The sequence below is a fragment of the Ceratosolen solmsi genome, unplaced genomic scaffold (assembly GCF_000503995.2).
Source record: "Ceratosolen solmsi marchali unplaced genomic scaffold, CerSol_1.0 scaffold19, whole genome shotgun sequence".
NCBI lineage: Eukaryota > Metazoa > Arthropoda > Insecta > Hymenoptera > Agaonidae > Ceratosolen > Ceratosolen solmsi.
In genome coordinates, this window is record NW_011948443.1 from 713024 (window position 1) to 736740 (window position 23717).

Genomic DNA, 23717 nt, shown 5'->3' on the forward strand with positions numbered 1-23717 from the left:
TTGATTCAAATCAAATACAGTACAATAATAATTACAAAGGTATGAACATTTGTTATTATATTATATATATATATATATATATATATATATATATGTTACGTTTGAAATTCTTCTTTATTACATGCCGTTCATCTGATGAACAACCAAAGCGATCATAATTACGTAATATAGTATTGCCACCTTATGTTATTGCTAAAAACGAATTCATAATTTGCAACGGTGATTAAGCTCTTATTTCTCTTTCGAGTTTCATAAGGGGCGGAGGCGCCTTAAATTTAATAGTTCCACTTTTCACCAATAAGAATCATCCTCAGTGACTGACCTATTTTCATTAGCGCTTGAGCTTCTCCTTCTCAGTCATCCAAAGATCGACGCGCCCTCGGTGGAAGAACCAAAGAGCATCCAGGATTTCGAATCGACTGATAACCTGGTGGTGGCACAAATGTACGACCTTCTGTGGCATTAATAAAAATTGACTTAGCATGTAGAGATATTACTAGTTAATTGTATAAATTTAAATCCAAACACTTAGATAACAAACGTGTTTTCTAATTATTATTATATGGTTAAATTAAATATCACTTAATAGTGCATTTTCGCTAGACTTTCTGATATTTTCATAAATTACTGAATAGTATGGCCAGAGTTTTAAGTGCACCCCTTAGCGTACTTCCATGTGATTGGAAGACAATGCTCTTTCCATTCAATCCGAGTCTTGAAGATGAACTCAACAGACTCTTCACCAATTTCTGTCTCAGCCATGTGCTTGCTAAACCACAAGGTAAGTCACATCGAGTTCTGTTTGTCCTTTTTGTCTTTGTCGATAAATTCTATTCCGATTTTATTTCTTTTCTACGTTTCATTTGAAGTCTTATACTAAGCGCGCTAACGGTAATTATTATTAACGCATTATGACCCCAACTGCTTAATTTAATTATCTTAATAAAAGCTTCGCTTAACTTGACTATTTTTTTTTTAAATTCACCCTCGTCTTTCTGAAATACACTTGTGCTATAAATTAATAGTAAACGTTATAATATAGATTTAACGTGTAACAATTGTTGCAGTGACAAATTTCATACTACGTAGCCAAATTAAAAATTTTAATCACATATTATAGAAATACGCATAACGTAATATCAACAATATATTACGTTAACATTATTATAACGTTATATCATTATATTTATTAAATTATATATAAATAGTATATATACTATAAAATAATTTAAATATATATAATGAACTAAAAACTATCTATACTTATAAATAATAAAAAATATAGTATACTATCATTAAATTTTTTATTTACTCTAAACCAATAATATGAAAATTATTTAAACTTTCTTCTCCCATTATACATTCGAATACCTATATCTGTGTAATATTAATATATTAGCATTTGATGAACATTTACGAATTTATATCGTTTCAGAATTTCAAAATTAAAAACTATTTTATTTTTAGTATTAAAAATTCGAAATATACTTAATTTAATCTTTACATAATGATCTTTATATAGACTAGTTATTTACACTGTAAAATAATTGTTATATATAAATGGTTAACAAATTAAACAAATAAGACAAATATGCTTTATTATTATTAAATATTAATACATAATTATCTTTAATGTAACATTATAAAGAATATTCTTATTAGAATTTAATTTTCAACTATATGCTTTCTAACTGAAGTTATTATTTCAGTTTATATTATTTTTTTACAATTATTAATGTTATACAAGTTATAGAATAAAAGTTAAGTTATTTTACAAATATGTAGAATATAGAATTAAGATTAATTTTCATCTGAAAATTAAATTTTATTACAATTAATTAAAAAGCATTGTTAATAAAAGTATTAATTTAAATATTTTTTAAACTAACTAATTTAAACAGTTGATTTTCCGATTTATTAATTTGTATAAATTCGGATACTCGATTATTCATCTACAATTTTTTATTTGAAAATAAAAATCATGTCAATTTCGTGATATTTCCTATTCAATCCGAATAAAAACCTACCTTTATCTATTTTTCTTCAATATAATATTTAATAATTAGTATAATAACATATTGACTCTGCAATACACAATGAACACAATAAATTTATTTCTAAATTGTATAATCTTGTACGAATACATAAATTCGTCTAGTTCCATAATTTTTAAACTTTATTAAATTATTTAAATAAATAAAGAACTTATAAAAATGTTACTATTACAAATATTTATATATACTTATATTTTATATTTATATATACGTATATTTATAATTTTTATATTTATATCATTAATTTATAGTTAATGTAATAAAATATTACAAATAAGACATTTTATCATGTAGTTAATTCAATTTTTTTATTACCTTGCATCCATAAATGTTATATAGATAAAATGTTTCAAATACAAAGTTTTTTTTAAGTATAATATTCCTTATAATAATTCACTTTTTAGACAGCGATAAATAAAACTTTATAATTAGTTCCCTACGTTTAAGCAACATTAAAATTATCTGATATTATGCCCACTATTAGTTTTTTATTAAATAAATAAACACTATGTGTTTTGCTTATATCATATATATATATATATATGTATATAATATAAACAAAATATTGTGTTGACATCTTGCATAATCGAATTTAACAACTCGATTGCCTTACAAAGAGCAGAGTTTCTTTTGAGCCGGTCGTTGCACATTCTAATTTTTCTTTCTCCTTGTTTTGCCCTTTCCCTTTGTTTTTAGGCAATCTAAGTAGCATCAATATTGGTTCTTGGAAAAGTAAACCCCTCTACCAAACCTATCCACCATTCGACTTTTTCTTTGAAAGCTTTATTTTGCTCTGTTTATCTACATATATGTATGCAGACATGTCATATTATGCAAGACAAGAACAACGTCGTTGAACTGTTTGTTTTTCAAGTGTAACATAATATACCAGTTTTGTATTAGCTAGTTTCCTTTGGTATTCTAATATCATCTAGTATACTTATAAACATTTTAAAACTTAATTTTATAATGAATAAATAAAATTCAAAATAAGATAAATTAGAAATATATTAATCTTGTCATTTCTACTTAATGTCATTTTTTAATAACATTTTAATAATACACATAATTTTAAATATCCGTTCAATAAAATTTAAATATATTACGTGAAATTTTTTTGATAATTTCTAATTAATGTGCAATATGTATATATTATTTCTAAAAGTAGTTTACTATTTGAAAAATGAATTATAAAAAGGATAGACCATAAATGAAATTTATTTTCAATTCTAGGTGTCTTAAAATAATTAGAATTTATTATTGACATATAAATTTTTATTAAAATCGTAGGAGAAAGTTATGAAAATATTTATTATCTTAACTTTCATCTGAATTGCAAATATTTCTTGTCAATAAAATGTTTTTCATTAAAAAATTAATTTTAATACAAATTTTTTACTTTTTGCATTAATAATTGATTTTCAGATTTATTTTTTAATTACAAATTTCTAATATATTATATTTGTAATAATTATATTAAATTGTCTTCTAATATTTAAAATTTAAGTAAATATGCATTTTTTTTATTTTGAAAGATAATATCATCATTGTATAATACTATAAATATACCAGTTAAAATATATTATCGTTTTTTAAATTGACTTTATTCAAAGTTCTTAATCTATAACTAACTATTAAAAAATTAAAAAGCGTAAGGAAAAATTTATTTGGAAAATATAATATCTTTTCACTCGAGTTTCACAATAAGTCTTCCGAATAGAATACGAGTTTGTTATTCTAAAAAATTAAAGATATGAATACTTTGACAATACGTGTTTTAACATAGTAATGTATTTATTATTTGTAAATAAATACAAATATTCTTTAAAATATGTTGTAGTTTTCCTTTCTTCCTATTAGTCAAACTACCGAAATCTTTTGCAAAGTATTAAAATTTTTTTAGAAATAATTGGTTTACTGTAAATCTAGAAATTTATAATAAATAATATTACAATTTTGTACATTTAAAACAGTTTAAAAAACTTAAATTTAATATTGTAAAATAGTTTGTCAAAATATAAAAAATTAGTTATATCTAATATAGCAATATAATTTGTTCAAATTAAAAGAAAACAGAAAATAATTTAATCTTCCTTTTAATTAATTAAAATAAAAGTTTATTAAGAACATTTTTGAATAAAATTTATCCCATATGTTAATTTAGAAAATTAAAATTTTATTTATACCGTTTTAAAAAAATAAGTAATGCATTACATATGTTCAGCAGAGGACATTTGGGAGGACTTCAGGCACAATGGACGTGATTATGAATATTGCCCAGATCTTGAAGATACAAAAATCTTTTATTATTCCAAAAAGAAAAATAAGAAGCCTTTACCAACTGAATGCGTTTTCTGCAAAAATAATGGCGAAGATGCAAAAATTTATAAAACACACCTTCTGAAAGATACCAATGGCCGAATTTTATGCCCCATTCTAAGGTATACAAATTTTTATTTAATTGTTAGCTTTTTAAATTTAATACAATTTCATCATTTTAGTATATTTATTAATAAAATCAATAGAATAAATTTATAATGTTATTAAATAATTATTTTAAAATTTTCTTGTTTAAAATTTATTATTAGCGGATTCAAATTATCCTATATGCTTACGCAATCATCCAAATTATTTTTAATATTTAAAAATCAGTTTTTAAAATATAGTGATTTTTTTGGAACCCATAATTTGAATTTGGTATCGTACGTAAAAACTAAATATTTTCATATAGCTTATTATATTTTATGTCTATAAATTTTGTTTTATATAATGTATGTTAGGTACGTATCGTAGATTAATTAGATATTAAAAAATATTCTGATCACTTATAGAGATTATAATACTTTGAACAGATGTTATATATGTAACTTCATAAAAATCGTAAGTAATAATTCAATGTTTGAATCAATATAAAATATAATTTTTGATTATCTCATATTGAAGAAATTGAAATTTTTTTAAATTTTAATAAATTATTTTTAAATTATATTATAAAATTATCTTATAAAATTATCTTAAAAACAGAAAAATATTATAAAAAACACTTTCAAATATATTTCACATTATTTTTAGATTATTGTTTATTGTATGTAATTTAATATAATTTTTTGTTTTATTCAGTTATATTTTTTTCCATATAAAGAAATTATGAATTATATAAAATAAATAAAATTCTATAGGAAAAAATAGTTTAAATTATTTTAAAGTAATTATAGACTATTCATTTAGAATAAAATTAGATTAGATAATATAATACGCATTATACATATATTGAACACTATGACTGAATAATAGCTTTATTATAATCAATGCTTATCCACATACGTGCGAAACTAATATATTTTAGTGTCGGTTAAAACTTGATTATTACACATCTGAATAATCTAATCAGTGATATAATTTTAAGTTTATATATTATATATTAATTATATACTCTAATTATATACTATTAATTATATTAAATATATATCAATTATATACTCTTAACAGTATTTCATTCTGGTGTGTATATTAGTAAATATTTATTGAATTATTACATTTTAACGTTACGATGTATTGTAACATAAATTAAAAAATTATTTATTTTATAATTTTGATACGCTTAGCGCTTTTTGTATTTAAATTAAATTGTTTAAAATTCTATATAAGTTTGCAAAGTTATTATTATTATGACAATGTGTTATATATGTTTATTTTTTATTTCTTTTAAATTAATATTATTAATTCTTATACATTTTCATTTACTGATACAAAAACTAAACAAATATTAAAAGATTAAATACTTGTTTTTCTTTGTTACAGTTATGTCGGTCTTTTCAAAAGATGTTTTACCTCTGAAATTATTATAAAATAAAAAAATTATAAATACTGTAAATATTTTTATTTAAACTAACTACTTTATATTAAAAATATGAATCAAAAGATATTACATCAATTTTATCGAATTATGCATATTTTACATCAATTCATTCGAATCTAATGAATTAATCTTATTACATTATTTCATATTTTTTTAATTTTATTTGTATTGATATTGTATGTAAAATATATAAAATAATAGAGAAATCATGCATAATAATTATTATAACAGATATTATTTTAATCATTATATATTTTACCTAGTTTAAATATTTTTAATAGTATAATTTTTGTATTAGTATATGTTCATAATTTATTTAAGTTTATTTTCATTAATTTTATTTCAATTCAATTTATTTTTAAATTCTTTTAAAAAGAAACATTTTTCTTAATTTTTATCCAAATAAATGTACGGATTATCTCTAATTATAAAATAATTTTTAAATTAAAAATGTTCTATTGCTATTCAAATATATACTATTTAATTAAATATTTTTTTAAATATACAGAGAAATTATTAAGATGATATTAAGGAAGTACAAAATGTTTTATAACAAATTTATTTATTGTCTAATTTCCTGTTGCATTTTTTAATAATATTGATGTAATTGTGCTATGGGTTAATAGAACAATAATATAAATAATAGAATTTTAATTTTTCAAAATAAAATTGGCTGATTAATCAAATTAATTTAATAATTTATCGTTGTATTAGATTGTCAATTTTTGAATTTCATAACTATGAAAACAGAAAGAATGAAATATTTCAATATTATCAATTTAACTTTTTTTTTCAGAAAGTATACCTGTCCAATTTGCGGCACCAATGGAGATCAAGCCCATACATTAAAATATTGTCCATTAAATAATAAACAATCTACAACATTAGCTTCTATGAATTCATTAAAAACTTTACGAAATTCAACTGGTCGACGTCGTTCGAAATAAATTTCAGTGTTATTAAAGTTCATTGTTTTAATTAGATGCAAATCTCTATTTATAAGTTTTTTTTTAATTTTTAATATACTAATTATCGGTAATTGGTATAGTTTAGATCAACAACGAGTTTAATAAATTTAATGTAACTACTTTTTTTATTTCTACCTTAATGAAATATTAATTGTGATATTAAAGTCATCGTGAATATTAAAACAAGTTTTTCTAACGTAATTATTATACAAATATTTATATTTTCATTAATGAGATATTTAATAAGAGTCTATAATGTACAGTCTTTCAGTAGTTGTTTTAGCACAAATGTATATAACATTATATTTCGTCATTAGAGCAAAAATAAGTTAAACTAATTCTTGTGTGACAACTGATTCATTTAATACCTTAAGAAGTTTCATCTGAAATTATATAAAAATAATAAATAATTTAATTAATGTATTTTATAGGAAATATAAAAAATAAAGTTAACCAATAATCTTATTATTGCCTTAAGGCATTAAGCCTTAATTATCTTAAGGTGTATTTTTCTTGAAAAGGATAAAAATAACATTAACAATATAAAATAATCATTTTTACTGACAAAAATCTATGTAATTTGATAATATGAAAATAGATTCTCTTGTTTTATGAATATTCACATATGTAATTTATTTTTACTCAAAATTTACTAATATATTACAATTAATATTTTGAAAACAAATAAAGGAAATAAATATAGGATTTGTTAATAAATAAAAATATAAAATAGTTTAATATTTAATAAAACTTAATTAACAAATTACTTAAGAGGGGATAGTTTTAATTTTTAAATGAAATATTACAATTTTATTCGTACTACTGATAGAATAATATTCAAATTTATCTTGTTCAATATTAATAAGTATTAATTATTAATTAGCAAGAAGTCATTAAGAAAATCCATAAAAAATCTTATGATTATACAAAAAAAATAATTATAATTTATGTTGAAATATTTTAATGTTGTAGAATGGTATAATATAATTTTCTATTCTTATACGTTAATACTTTATATAGAACTTTACAAAAAATGTACTAAAAAATTAATTTCATAATTCTTTATTTTAATACTAAATTTTAAAACTTTTATTTTTAAATTAAAATTATAAGTGGAATACAAAGTTTAATTATACAAATGTCTTATTTAGTTTTGTTTAGTAATTTAATAGAAAATTTTATTGGAATATTATTCTATTGGTTTCATCAATTATAGTATTTTGATTTTATTAATTTTTTTAAATATTTGAAGAAATATCGATAAAGGTTAATTGTGAAAATTCCGAGTAAAAGCATTACAAATTTTTATAATTATGTTTTATTATTATTTTGAATTTTTTTCGGACAAATCACTATTATTTAACTTAAAATTTTATTATTTGTAACAATACTTTTTCTATTATATTGAATTATTTTTTATTACTTAAGTCAATTAACAATCAATTTAAAAATAAAACTATATTTATATATGTACAATATTATGTAATAAAATTATGTATAATATTAATTTACATATTCCTAACATTTATCTGGGATGAAATCAAACTAGACTATAAAACTATGAGTAGAGGTTTTTATGCTCTTAATTGAATAATTATAAGATGTAAATGTCATTGGTGGAATAAAAAACGTAAAATAAAAGCAGAATGAAAATTATACATGCAACAAAAATTACAACTAAATTTATTTCAATTAAGCATACGTCATTATACGAATAAAACTCGAGCGATGACGTGCATTTAGAAGACTATAATAAAACTAGTCTCATCCTCTCAAGAAAAAACTCGCTAATTTAAGATATATTATAAACTCATTACTTGTCACTAATCAATTTTTATCTGCGAAAAAGTGTTTCATCTACTCATATTAAGAAAATAGCTTCGAGATTACTGTTACTAATAAATTTCTCTGTGTTTTATCTCATTTACTTATAAAATGATAATAATTTAAAACTAAATTCTAGGTTGTCATAGTAAATAAATTCAATTAATGAAAATGTTAAATCGTTAAATTGGGACTGATCAAATATATAACTTTAAATATTTACATTATAAATATTTGTCTATAATATAGACTCCATAATATTTTAATTTAAATAATTTTCTCATATAAAAATAAATACTTCCCACAATTTTTTTTATTTATATTTTTATTTAATATCTCATTTATATGGATAACACCTAAAAAGAAATATTTAATATATTCAAATTTGAAAACTCAAATGAATATTTTGATATTGAAATAGACAGTTATTCTTAGAATAGATCCAATTGTCTGCTTCACGAATATAATCTTCTATTGGCAACACGACAGTGCAAATGCTTATCAAGAATTTTAATTATTTAATACGTATCTATGTAATATTAAACATATTATGTTATTTTGAAGTATAACTTGCTGAATTCTATGAACTAGGTGGCAAAATAGACTATAAATTCATTCTAGTCACATTTAATAATATGTAATTACGACGAAATACTATTCCTGTATGTAGTTGTACAATTTACAGATATTGTAATTTAAATTAAATGATATTTTTTTAATTTTTATTATTAAATTAATAAGATAAAAAGTTTTTAATTATAAAAATTATTTAAACGTTTAATAATTTAATAATTAGTGTAATGTTTGAAAATGAATATTCACTTAAATTAGACAAAGAATAAAATTAAAATTGTGCGAACATAAGTAATCTAATGAAATAGCATAGTCTAAAGTATTACGTCATTGAGTTTATTAAAACAATAGGAATATAATGAAAATATATAATACTGACTATGAATACGAGTGTCATATAGTACAATGATTAGCACGATTGGCACTGACTTCAGTAATAATATACTCAAATAAAAGTTACAATACAAGGAATTAATAATAATATAAGAGTTTTTCATAGTTTATTGTTAGATAATGAATTATATTGTATAAAGAAACAATATCAGCTTTTCACGTCTTTCATTTTAATTGAACCAACAGCAATAGTGTCGGAATAGAAGGTACTTCTTAAATTCATCTACAGCCGTCCTTTTACAGATTTTTTCAATATTAAATTTGAAAAATTCTTAAAATTATTAAACATAAAAGCCCTAATGAAAGTAAAAATAATAAATCATTTTTATTCATTTATTTAAAATATACAAAATACTTGAAGGAATATATTATTAAAAAACTTTTTTAAAATATTGTTATTTTGTTCTAAATAATATATTTAATGTATTTATTTTGTTCATTTATTTATTTATATTTATACATAATAAATCTAATATATTTAACATGAAAAAATCAAATGTATATTTTAAGATTTTATCACTTTTTTTACGTTTTAACACGATTAAAAAATTGACTTTCAGTCAATTATATGTATTTATCGTTCACTATCTTATAAGATGTATACACTTAATCACTAATTTGATAATGAAATTTTCATAGCAATTGAATTTTTGTAATTATCTGTATATTGGATTTACATAGTGGATTACTTTTTTTGGATGTTAGTGTGTTATTTTTTTAATTATGTTATTTAATTCGTGTTATCACATATAATACTTATACTGATTGAAATTCGTTAATGTTTTATTTATAAAAATTTATTTTATAAACAGTTTAAAAATTAATATTTACATACAGTAATATACCTTTTTTGTAATGATCAACTTTTCTGCACAAAATTTGATATTTCAAATATTTAATTTATACTTAAGAATTTAATTGTAATTGACTACTAGTATAGTTTAAATTCGTTTTAAAATGTAAGATTATTATTTTATTAATGTAAAATATGCATAATTTTTCAAAAATTAGGTAAAATATTGTTTAATTATTCAAAAATATGTTAGGTAAATAAATTTTTGTAAGTATTTAATTTATTGATATGATTAGAATTAAAAATATCAGTTTAGTTAAATTGGATCATAATTTTTCACTTCATCAAAAACTTACTGCCAGTTTATAAGAAACGTTCATTTCAACTTATTAAATTTATTCAAGTTCTAATAAATATTTAAACATTAAAACTTTTATATTTTTATTTACATATTAATTTTATAATTTTAACTATCAAGAAATAGATATGCAATTATAAAAACTAATTAATCTGAAACATGATAATTATAATATATAAATAATCAAAATACATCAATTTGTTGCGTTATTTTAAATATAACTTTGATATATTGGAGTTATGAATAAAATAAGACATTATTTTTAAATTTTATAATTATGTTTACATAAATATACATTTGTATTCCGTGTTTAATTTTTGAAATATGTACAAAAATGTATTAAATGTTTTATATCATAATCTTGAATGAAAATTGTATTTCTTTGGTATATTAAAAATTTGTAATATATAAGCCAATAATTCATGTTTTTTTTTATTTAATAACTTACATACGTAATTTACATATAGATTAATGATATTTTTATAAATGTTACATAGACAATTAACATCCTACCGATTTTCGCCAACGTGGTAATAAGATTCCGAGTCGTCGACAGTCACGAACATAATTTGTGAAAGATTCACAATGACATTGAAGATCTTCTGGAGAACAGTGACACATATCTTGAAGGCATTTTTCATAATAAGATGTCACATTTATTTTTTTTAAACATTTTTCAAAAACAGAACCCTTTATATAATTACACAATCTGCTTAAATTAAATAAAAATATAAAACGCGTTTATATATATATATATATATATATATATATATAATGATAATAATGATAATAATGATATATAATTAAACGGTAAAAATAATATTTATTTTGATTTTTATTAAAACTTTATAAAAAAAAACATATATTTATATTTATATTTAAATAAATTTTGATTCATATTCTTAGCAAAATGTTTTATTTACCTCTGGTTTTTACGTAAATTACAGTCCTGAATTCCATATTTTCTGGTCTCCAGACAAAATTGATCTCCCACAGTCCAGGACTGCGCAAATATGGCTGGATCCTCAACTAAGATACCTTCTTGGGTAGTCAAATCATCAGCAATTATAGAATTAAAGTTACCACATAACCCGCACATTTTCTTTCGATAATTCTTCGAAACTATTATTTCAAGAAATCCTTTATAATACCAATTAATTTTTATTCCAAGTTTTGAAATGATAATAATATTTTCATGATTTTTAAAAATATCTAATTTTTTTTTTGAATGATATGGCAGGTCGACAATTTTATTATTTATTTTCGTATTTCTATTTTGTTGGAGATCTACTTTTACATGGCCAATATTCAATGACACTTGTTTTATTGTTGCATCATTTCCTAGTACTATATTTTCAAGTTGTATATTAAAAGTTGCACTTTCACAGTCAGTAGCTAATTGATATTTACATGAACCTATAAATGTATACATTTTTCGGTCAAATGTACGGAAGTACATCCCTCCAAAAACTGTGCAAACTCCGTGACCTAAAAAATAATATATTAATTAACATTATCATATTAAATTTTGTATTGATATTTAAGAATTTTTCTGTCCACAGAATGGTTAAAACTTACAATATTGTATCCACATTATAAAAAGTTTGAAAAATATATATTCTGGAAATTTTTAAACGTACGTATAAAATCTAAATAAATTAAATTTTAATTAAACAGATTATTTCATTGATTTAAGAAGGTTATTAACTAATCATGTAAGAATTATAAAATAATATAAAAATATTGAACTTTGAATTTAATTATTTATTTTTTTCTTTTAATATATTAATTCAAATTTCAAAAAAATTGGATGAGATAAATAATGAGAGAAAAAGTAAATAGAAAAAGCAGGAAATGAATTACTGAATTAAAATCATAAGAAATAATTAAAATTGAAAATGGAAAATAGATAATTAGAGTTATTACGATTTTATATAATGATCAAACGAGCTTAAATTCAAATGAAAATTAATATATTACATAATGTATATTTTACATTTGATGTTCTCCTTTTCATCATACTTTTTTTTTATTAATCTTCAACCTTTCCATCCTTTATAATCGCATGAGATTTTATAATTATTATTACATTATATTACATATTTCGTAGTTAAATATAATTTTATTTATTCAATACATATTTGAACATAAAATATAAAATAATTGTGTTTAAATTTCTGTAAATTATTGAGGGTAATAATGTTGGTTTAATTAAAGAAATTCAGTTGTAGATACAATTATATAAATAAATTTAAAATATTTTTGTTTCATAGAATAAAATCAATATTTCTTTATTGTATTGTATTGGATGTTATGTAATATTAATTACAACTTACTTTCAATACATTGTGGACAACATTGACCCCTTGGAATTTTCAAAACAGAATTTGGACGGCAACTAATGGCTGGACACATAAGTGTTGTACAGTTTATTTTTGATTGTATACAAGTACATATCTTACAATTAGTTGTATTCCAAATTGCACCATTCTTTGTATAAATATATAATAAATATTTTATTACATTAATTTAATTTTATTATATTTTATTACATTTACTACGTTTTATTACATTAAATTGTCCTTTATAAAACATATTTTTTAGTTAGGGAACATAAATTATCTTGAATTTTTTTAAATATTTACTATTTAAATATTACAATTCTTAATATATTAATATGGAAATATAAATTTTTAAATATTAATTCAAAATACTTGAAAAAAAATTTAATATAATAAAATTATATAATAGAATATATATAGTAGAAAATAAATATAAATTACTTTTGGTAGAATAGAATAATAAATATTAACTATTTTAATCTTTTTAATAAATGAGTATATGTTCATTTTAATTAAATAATGTATACTAACTTTGTAGATTTTTTCAGCATGCGTACATTTTGATTGATTTTCTAATTCTTCTTTTGTAATTTTTTTTTCAATAGAATCTTCTTTATTCCATTGATCATCATTTTCACTACCGTTCCCACTGATATTCATTTCTATACTCTCATCTTCATTTACAAAATTATCGTTAGTATGTTTCTGAATATTTTTACATTGTGCACAACACCGTCCTGGTAAAATTTCCTGATATTCTCGTTTACATTTCATAATTGGGCAACTCTTTTTTTGACAGTAGATTGTAGAATCTTTACAATTACAATATACGCAATTACTTAAGTTGAAGTATGTTCCTGATTGATATATTACTGTACCCAGTAAGCAAGCACCTTTAGGTGGATCCATTAGTTTTCCAGTTCCTGTAAATTTTTTAATAATAATTGAATATCAATTATAAAGAAAAGCATAATATCTTTAGGTGTATTTATTAATTATATTTAATAAATGAAATATTATAATTTAAAAAAATATAAAGTGAAAATGAATTATCTAATTAATAATAAATGTAATTAATTACAAGAAGACACCATCCATGAACATTTATGAATTATGAAATTTAAATGATGTCAGTTAATTTTATTATGTATATAATTTAAATAAATTTTTTATATTAATTATTTTCGCTATTAATATTACAAAATATGAAAACATTTAAAGAATTAACTACAATTATTGTAATTAAAAATGATATATAAAAATGCTAAAAAACAAATTATAAAAAGAATTTCAATAGTATATATACTTAATTTAATGTGAAAATATAAGAATCAATAACTAACAGAAATAATACAAAGACAAGATCAATTAATAAAGCTGATTATGTAAACAAAATTAATATGAAATATCCACTGTTCATTGAAAATAAGGACATTAATAATAATTATTCTTTGATATCTTAAAATCAATATACAATTAAAGTATAGGTGACGTATTAGCCTCATTTTATTCAATACGAGATATCAAAACATCAAAATAGTTTATAGTTGATTATATGTAAGATGAAATAAGAGGATGTAATAGTTAATTAGAAAATAATAATTAATTATTAACATTATTATTACATCTAATGCAAACTACCATATTTTATAAAATTAGCAATAATATATTATGATAGAACATTTTTCTGAGTACAAAAATAAGCCAATAATTTCTTCAAATATATTATACTTTTCATGTTTTAATTGTTTGAAATAATTAAATAAAAGTGTTCTTATGAAACAAACTAGCGAAATATAAAAATTGAAGCCGGATAATCATACATTTGTGATTTATAAACTTTTTCAAATACTGGTTCGAAGAAGAGATTTATCGTTAAGGACTTTATTAAATCGGACTTTTGTTAGCTATTAATGAGACAATTGATAATATTGCATGTTCTCCAAAAATCTGAGATTTAAAGCTTAATAAAAATATAAAAATGTGAACAAATATTCTGTATACAAATAATAGTAAAATATATGGACATATATAATAATATCGTAGTGGATGAAATTAGCATTAAAATACACTTTGTGATTATTTGTTCTAAAAGCATGTTCCACTAAATTCATAAGATTTTAGAAAGTAGTTATCAAATTTCCTTAGGAAAATTTCCTGAAAAGAAGCACCCTTTTTAACTTTGACAACTTTAAGATATTAAATCTGGTTTAATCCTTCTAATATCTAATAATTTAATCATCCAATCATTTATTGCTTTTGTAATTATTGTTATTTATTATTCAAATTTCTTACTCTTATTCATCATTAAATTTTATTCAATGAATTAATATATTGAATTTGTTCAAAATTAAATGAATACTTAATGCAACAGAATAAGCATGCTTAAAAATTTAGAAATTTAAAGAAATACATTTAATTTCATTCAAATAATAGTTCGATATAAAAATATCAAAAGTGATGTATAGAATGAAAAAAATAATATAATAATTATATATTATAGAACATTATTTTTCAAGACATTTATTTTTAATATACTTGAAATTTATAATTAATTAATAATATAATAAGACGGAATTTGTTCGCTTCTAATTAATTAATGTTAATTACATTCATAGTGAAAATATCCTTAAACATATTAGCACCATTAATGATATATTTTATAATGAAGCAGCAATAAAAATTTTTTTAATTACATTAGGTTGATGCTCAACCATGAGCACATTAAGGTATTTTATTACTGTATTTTTAAGTTAAGAATTATTTTTTAAAATCTTTTATTTATACGACTAATCGTAAAATGATTGATACTATTTATAATACTTTAAAAAATATTTATGATAAGTTTTTATTATAAAAATTTTAAAAATATATTTAATTAGTTAAAAACTAAATAATTGTCCGTTGTACTCATATTTTTAATTACTTATAGTCATTAATCATTTAATATTGATAAATATTATATTATATTAAATAATAGCATTTTGGGGGTACCTAGACATTTTGGACAGCAATCTTCGAAGTTATTAAAAATTTTCGATTTTGGACAGTTCAGAACAGGGCATGTCCTTTTAATGCATATAAGTTTCCCTAATATACAATTGCATGAAACACAAGGATCCTTCTCAGAGATTATACGTGTTTCTTTGAATATTTTTTTCTCATTTATATGACAATCTAGAATAAGAAATAATTTTATAAAACGTTGAGGATTTACACAAAAATGATTAAGTACAATTTTATTTTTAATTTAAGATAAATTAAATACAAGTAAACAATTTTACATAAAGATAAAATAAATTCTAAGTAATAATAAATAGTAAAATGAATAGATTTTCTTTCATAATTATTATATTTTAAATAGTAATACAAACTAACAAGCTATTCACAAAAACATTTTAATTTAATTCATACAATTGAATAAACAATTTTACCAGAACATGTAGGGCAACACTGTCCAGAAATAGATGTTGGATTTTCACATGGTATATAACAGTGAATCACTGCTTCAGTTATAATTCCAGCAAGGCATTTTAATAATTTGCATGGATCTGTTGATTCAATCCATTCGGTTTCTGAATCATGGTATACGCCGTTTTTTATACAGCCTATAAAATACCTCTTTTATTAGTTACATAATATTTAATATAAAAATGTTATTAACAAAAAATTCAATATTAATTTAAACATTATTATTCTCATGATATAAATCATTTGTATACTCGAATGCTGTAAACAGAAAAAAGAAGTCAAATTTTTTTATACAAATTTTTTTAGAAAAATATTTAAAATTAAATAATATAATTATAAAAGTCTATAAAACTATTATTTAATTATTTATTTGTTAACAAATTTATGGATATCTAAAAGTTGTGAAAGTAAATAAAAGATAATTAAAAAAATGTAACGATATTGATAATCAATTTTTTATATTTTTTATATTAAATATATTTTATAAATTGCATAAACGAATGTTTTATTGATACTTTATATTTGTTAACTTGAATATTTTCAAAGCTAAATTTATTAAATTATGTAAGGACAGTTTTATAATTAATCAAACCTTTGCATTTTTGACAACATTCCTCCATTTGCTGTTTTCTTTCTAACACGTAGCAGCCTTCAATACTAGGACATTTTTGTTTTTCACATTCTACAAATCCTTTCTGAAATTATAGCGTAATATTTTCATAAAATATAATCGTTTATTGTAAAATTAAATATATTCGATTGTACGATTATAATATATTCAAATGTTTTATTGTCGTCATTTAAATAAATAAAATATTTCATTATAATTATATATCTATATATATACACACACATACACGAATAATTTATTTATAAAATTTACAAAAGATTACTATTTTACTGATTAGTTAAATTAGTATTGTATTGAAATATTTTTTTACAGTTGTTTATATTTAAACATTGCTTATAAATATTAGTAAATATTAAAAAAATATTCTGAAGCATTTCAAGCATTCAAATTTTTTAATAATATATAAATTAATTGTTTATTAAATATAACAAAATACCTTGCAAATACAATTAAAACAATTCATATTCGATATAGTGGTAACGGCGATGGATTCATCTTCAATGTTACAGGTTTCTTGACTACCTATAAAAAAAATAGCACTATATTAATTAGTTATCTGGCAATTTCAATGAGTAAATGAGTTACATTAAATATTTACCTTCTATTTCCGCATAAACGATACCTTGATGTGAAATACAAAGGAAAATAAACAAACAGACTATGAAATTCATTGTATCGAGGAAAGTATTGCAAAAATCTGTATACTGTGTAAATTTCTTACGATATTTCCCAAGTTCTTTTGTAGTAAATAAAATTAAGATTGATAAAATACGTATACTAATGTTATGAGGCATCTAAGTTACACTAACTTCATTTAAGTAGAATAATGCATTTTACAAAAATTTAAAGTGTTAATTGTAAAATTGTATATCAAATATATTAATTTATCTGGGATTTCCGTTATGATAATTATGAAAAGTTACTTAATACAGTAATTTTATTATTGATACTAAATTTTGCGATACTTAAATGGATGAAAACAGTGATGTTTTCTGCTGACTACCGACATTTAGTGCTTAGCTGTCTGTAATATAAAAGTAGGTATAATTTTGTGTAGTTATTTAAAATATTTTATCTTAAGATATTATTATACATATTTAAGAAAATATAATTTATAAAATACAATAATTATATATATGTATATACACATATAACGAAGCATCAGTATTTTTTATTCGTATAACATAGTCAAGATCAAATTGGTATAATAAGCTTAATTGTATTATATGGATTATTTTTTAAAGATAAGGTTAAAATTTCTAGTTTTACTTTATTTATTAAGAATAATTTTTTTATTTATTTTTATATTTAAAATGTTTATAGATAATTTTTCAAAATTTAGGAATTTAAAGTAGAAATATGTTTAAAAAATTTTTAGAATAAAAAATTTAAATAAGAGTTTATAGTGTAATTAAAATTTTGATAACTTTTTAAAGGTTGCCTACATATACCATATCATTTAATTAAACAATAAATTTTTAATTTTATAAATATATACTGTATTTATCATATGTATTTGGGATTTATAATTATATATTATATATTTTTATACATAAAAAATTGAACTATTTGTAACTATATATTGAGATATTATTAATAATATAATTATTATTTATTATTATATATATCATCAATTAATTTATAAAATAAAAGATTAAAAACAATTGTGTTTAAATTTGGCACTATTATCTCAAGTTTAACTCTGTTAAAGCTGTTAACTCAACTGTTATGAGAATCTTTATACTTTTAAATCGTTCATTTTCTAATTGTTTTTGTTCATTTAATTTTTTAAATAATTTTTCTTCATTTGTAAATTTTTTTAGTATTTTTAGTAATTGGATAACATTAAATCATACAACTATGTAAAATTGATTAGAATAGTGAAAATAGAATTCCTAGAAAATTGAAATATAGAAAAATGGAAAATATCAGTCAATATTTGTATTTTTCAATTTTTATGTATTTAAAGTATGTGAACATAATAAATACTACATTATTAATAATTTTACGCTTTAGCGGTCGCTCAAAATTTCTATTATGATCTCATTTTGAAAATTAATATATATATCATACATTATAAAGTATTAATTATTAAAAGTGATAAAATTTAGCGCAGAATTCTGTTGAAATAGCACTGAGAGTTAAAAAAATAGTTTTATGAGACTATTGTGAAAACAATTATCAGAGTGATTGTTATTAATTACTTTTTATCTTCTAAAAGTTATCTCTATGTTTAGTTGAAACTTGTGGATTTTACATATGCAATGAATTGCTAGATGGTAAACGTGATTGAATATTTAAAATATTCTTCATGATCTGGATTATTATAAAGAAAATTAAAAAATATATTTCACTAATGACTATTATTAAGTCTAAATTTTTCAATAATTGAATATTTACAATAAAAACTTTTTAGGACGATTTGCACATAAATATCTGTATTTTTTATTGTTAAATAACCACGATTGATTTTTTAATTTACAATTTTATTGTTATGGCTTCTTCTTAAAATGAACCACGACTCCGTCTCAATTTTCTATATATAATTCTACTTCCAATTTATAATAATATATCAAATTTCATATTATTGATATACTTACCAGTAATAGAATGTTTAAATACTATAATGAACAACTTATAAATAACATACATCATTAATTATTTATATAAATATATGGGTGTAATGTTGTGACACTTAGCTTCAGCAATATATCGACATTGTTATACAAGATTATGCAATCGAAATGTAATCCTTTGACTGGAGGCTATCATATTATATAAAGTATTTTATTAAATTTTAAAATATGCTTTGTATTATATATATATATGTGTGTGTTTTAAAACATATATTTATGTATGTTTGTTTTTATTATTATCTATTGATAGCCTGACTATTTTTCCGCAACTATAAAATCTGTAACTTACTACTGTGATGGATGATATTTAGCATTAAGATTAATTAAATTGATAATATAATTATTGTTTAATGAATTTCAATTAATTAAACAATATGTTTAAAATAAGTATTGCACTCACAGAAGCTTAATAAGTAATAAAGTAGTAAACACATGTGCAATACAAATGAATACTCAACTATGTTTTTTAACAACTTAACATACATAATGATTGTATATATTACGATCCTGAAATGCTTTATAATTGAACCGATTAATTGTCAAATATTTCATTATATATGAAGAAGATTTTAGATTATTGAAAACTATTGAAATATAAGACTAATGGCATATTTGAATTATAAAACTAAATTCATTTAGAATTCGTACTCATTAAGATTAATAATTGCTATATCCTTTATGATGTCTATAATTTATCAGCTATTTCCTGAGCTATTCCTAATATTCCATGAGTCTGGAATTTTCAATATCTTTGTTTATTTTGGAAAATCCATATTGGTACTTTTTTATAAAAAAGTATTGCAACATACATAAAATTAAACTAAAAAAATAATTGTTTTTCCTTTTTTCTTTAGTTTCATTACTATATACTTTTTAGTTAATATTTAGAAGATTTTTATATTATTTCAAGCACAACTAATTATTAAAAGAAGTAGTTATTATTGCATTCCATCTGATTTAATTTGAAGTCCACAGTATTGATATCCAAGCATTTGTAAGTCAATAGATGGCTTATCGAGAATTTTAGTAATAACACGGTTATTAAATTTTCATTTATATAAATCATCAATTATATCTAAAAAATTAATTATAATTAAAGTCGTAAATAGTTAAGTACCAATAATTTACAGTTTATCAATAGGTGTTCTTAATTTAGTATATAATAAATTTGAATTTGAATCTTTCAAGTAAGGAATTGCAAAGATTAAAAGAAGAAAAGAAAGAAAAATTAATTGAGAAAATAAACAAAAACTTCAGAGAAAATTTTTTTTCGATAGTATTCCAACTTTATTAGACTTAAATTCAAATGTAGTAAAGTCAAACAATGATTCGTTGATATTTATTGTTCTCCAAAAGAACTTAAATTATAAAAGTATTTTTTAATAAATGATACACAATACTTTTATTAATTCAAAGTTCATGAAAAATGAAATTTGACATTTATTTAAATAATACAAACGTAAATCTTAACAAATTACATGTATTATGATGATATAAATGATTGGCATTGGATATAAAATAACCTTTATAAGCAATAGAATTTATAAAAAAAACAATAAGGAAATGTTGCAAAAGCTACTGAACAAAAGGATTATATAAATTTAAATTAAAAATTTAATAAAAAAATAAACTTAAACCTTCATTTAATTAATTAGAAATATATTATTACATAATATTGAATAATAAACTAAATTTGATGCTGAAATCATTAAAATAAAATAATATGAATTAACATTAAATTCTAAAACAATTCCTTACATTAAACAGATTGATTAAACAAACTGAAGATTTAAGATTTAAGACAAAGCACTAGTATGAAAATCGAAATATTTATTAAAAAAAGGCATAAAATTTACAATTTTTTATTCGACGATAATGGAAACAATAAACTATTGTCATGTATTAATTGAAAATGTTAACAGCGGTATGGATTACTTTTATTATATTAATAATTAATTTTACAAAAATTAGATATTTGTCAAATAATACATAACAATGAACTTGAGGATAATAAATACTGTACCGCCTATAACACTTTTTATTAGCTTAAGATCTATACACTTATATTTGTTTTTTATACATGTTCTATACTTTTTTCCACATAGCATATTCACTATTATTAAATAATTTAAAGAGGAGCTTTGTAAATATATTTTCTGCGTTATATCGTGTATTTAAATATATATGTGTGTGTGTAGCTACTTAATAAATAAAATTGTAATAAAAGGTGTATATTGTTTATTAAAATACATGTTTCAGTACTTGTCACAATAATAAATTATCTATTATTCTTTCTTATAAAATAATTTTTCTAATATGTTCTGATGCGATTTTGTCTATATTCTGATAATCACTGTAAATTTCAAATCTTTATCCTGAATATATTTTAGATTATTAAATCCACATCTACTATATAATTAATTTTATTCTTATTGTGTATGCATTAACATTATTACATTACTTAAAATTATATAATTCCCTACATATAATGATCATTATAATGAAAGTACTTCCATTCTTGATTATTCCGATAATCATTTGCTATTATAAATGGAGTATTTACTTTAGAATATATTATTTACAATATCAATTCTTTGGTTATAAATATCTTGTTCAATAAAAAAGAATATATTATAAATTATAAGTCATTCTAATTCTAACTTTGGAACATTTTAAAGCTCCATTTCACGTTAAACTAATTTTATAGATGTCTAATAGGACTATACTTATTTTTTAATATTTGCTGATAGTTTTTGAAATTAAAATAATTATTTCGATTATTTATTTTATTTACACTATTGTGCAAAAAATAAAATCATATGAAGTTTCTTTTTCAGTAAGTGCGTTTGAAAAAATACATATATACCAATGTATTTTTAAATTTGTTTTCAATTATAATTTAATAATGAATGTTAATTCATATAATAAATGGTTAATACAATAAAATTAAAAAATAAATCTACATTTATTGATAGAAGAAAAATATATTATTTGATTGCGTTACTTTCATTGTTGCTTACGGTTTTAGTTAATTTGTCCACCGTAATTTCCTTGTTAGAAAATGAAAAATAAATTCAAATAAGCTATGAATCATATTGCATTTAATAATTCAGAAATTGTGAACAATATCTTGATGTCTTTAATGTAAAAAATTGATGTATTTATATTTATAATAAATGTTAATTTGAAAGATGGAATCGGATTTTATTGTCTTTTATTCATTTGCTTAAAGAAAATATTAATTTTTTTTGCTGTTTATACCAATTAGACAATATAAAAGATCGACTAACAGTACAAATTTTAAATAGTTCATTCGAATTATTGATAAATTTATGAAAAATTGGTTGAAGTTATATAAAAGGTATTGTAAAATAATAAAAAACAACACTGCCCTTAAAATATTACATGGTAATATAAAAATATATTGTTCAGATTGCATTGTCTACAAACAGTAAATCTTAATATAATCGTAAAATATGAGTTTTACGATGACGCAAAAAATACTCCTATATAATGTAAAACTAAGAATGATCTAGATGATTTAAAAAATAAATTTTAATCAATTTAAAATCAATATTTTATATTAATTTTTTTTATACATGTTTTTATGGAAACTTTTATAACTTTATGTATGTACGACTATCCCTTAACAAAGTTCTCAGTATCGTTAAAAGAATCCAGGGTCTCTTCTACCTAATATCACTAAATAATAGTTGAGTAAGAAATATTCAAGATATCTTAAATATAACGAAACAAAATTACAATTTAGAATAAAGAAAAATTTTTGTTATAAAAAATACTTTTTCGCTATTTTA

At 20.3% G+C, this 23717-nt stretch overlaps 2 protein-coding genes across 2 annotated transcripts; one reads left to right on the top strand and one right to left on the bottom strand.

Annotated features, from left to right (window-relative positions):
- The first annotated feature begins 401 nt into the window (after window positions 1–401).
- On the top strand, window positions 402–6888 carry nanos (RNA-binding protein nanos). Its single transcript, XM_011504150.1, has 3 exons — window positions 402–781; window positions 4279–4495; window positions 6710–6888. The coding sequence occupies exons 1-3, from the start codon at window positions 637–639 to the stop codon at window positions 6858–6860; spliced, it is 513 nt and encodes a 170-aa protein (XP_011502452.1). The 5' UTR covers window positions 402–636; the 3' UTR covers window positions 6861–6888.
- Window positions 6889–11320: 4432 nt separating this feature from the next.
- On the bottom strand, window positions 11321–17937 carry LOC105365963 (BMP-binding endothelial regulator protein-like). Its single transcript, XM_011504262.1, has 9 exons — window positions 17865–17937; window positions 17703–17788; window positions 17228–17330; window positions 16599–16772; window positions 16159–16341; window positions 13696–14087; window positions 13159–13312; window positions 11746–12310; window positions 11321–11531 (listed from the first exon to the last, which is right to left on the bottom strand). Exons 1-9 carry the CDS (start codon window positions 17935–17937, stop codon window positions 11324–11326), a joined length of 1938 nt encoding a protein of 645 aa, XP_011502564.1. The 3' UTR covers window positions 11321–11323.
- Window positions 17938–23717: the final 5780 nt, after the last annotated feature.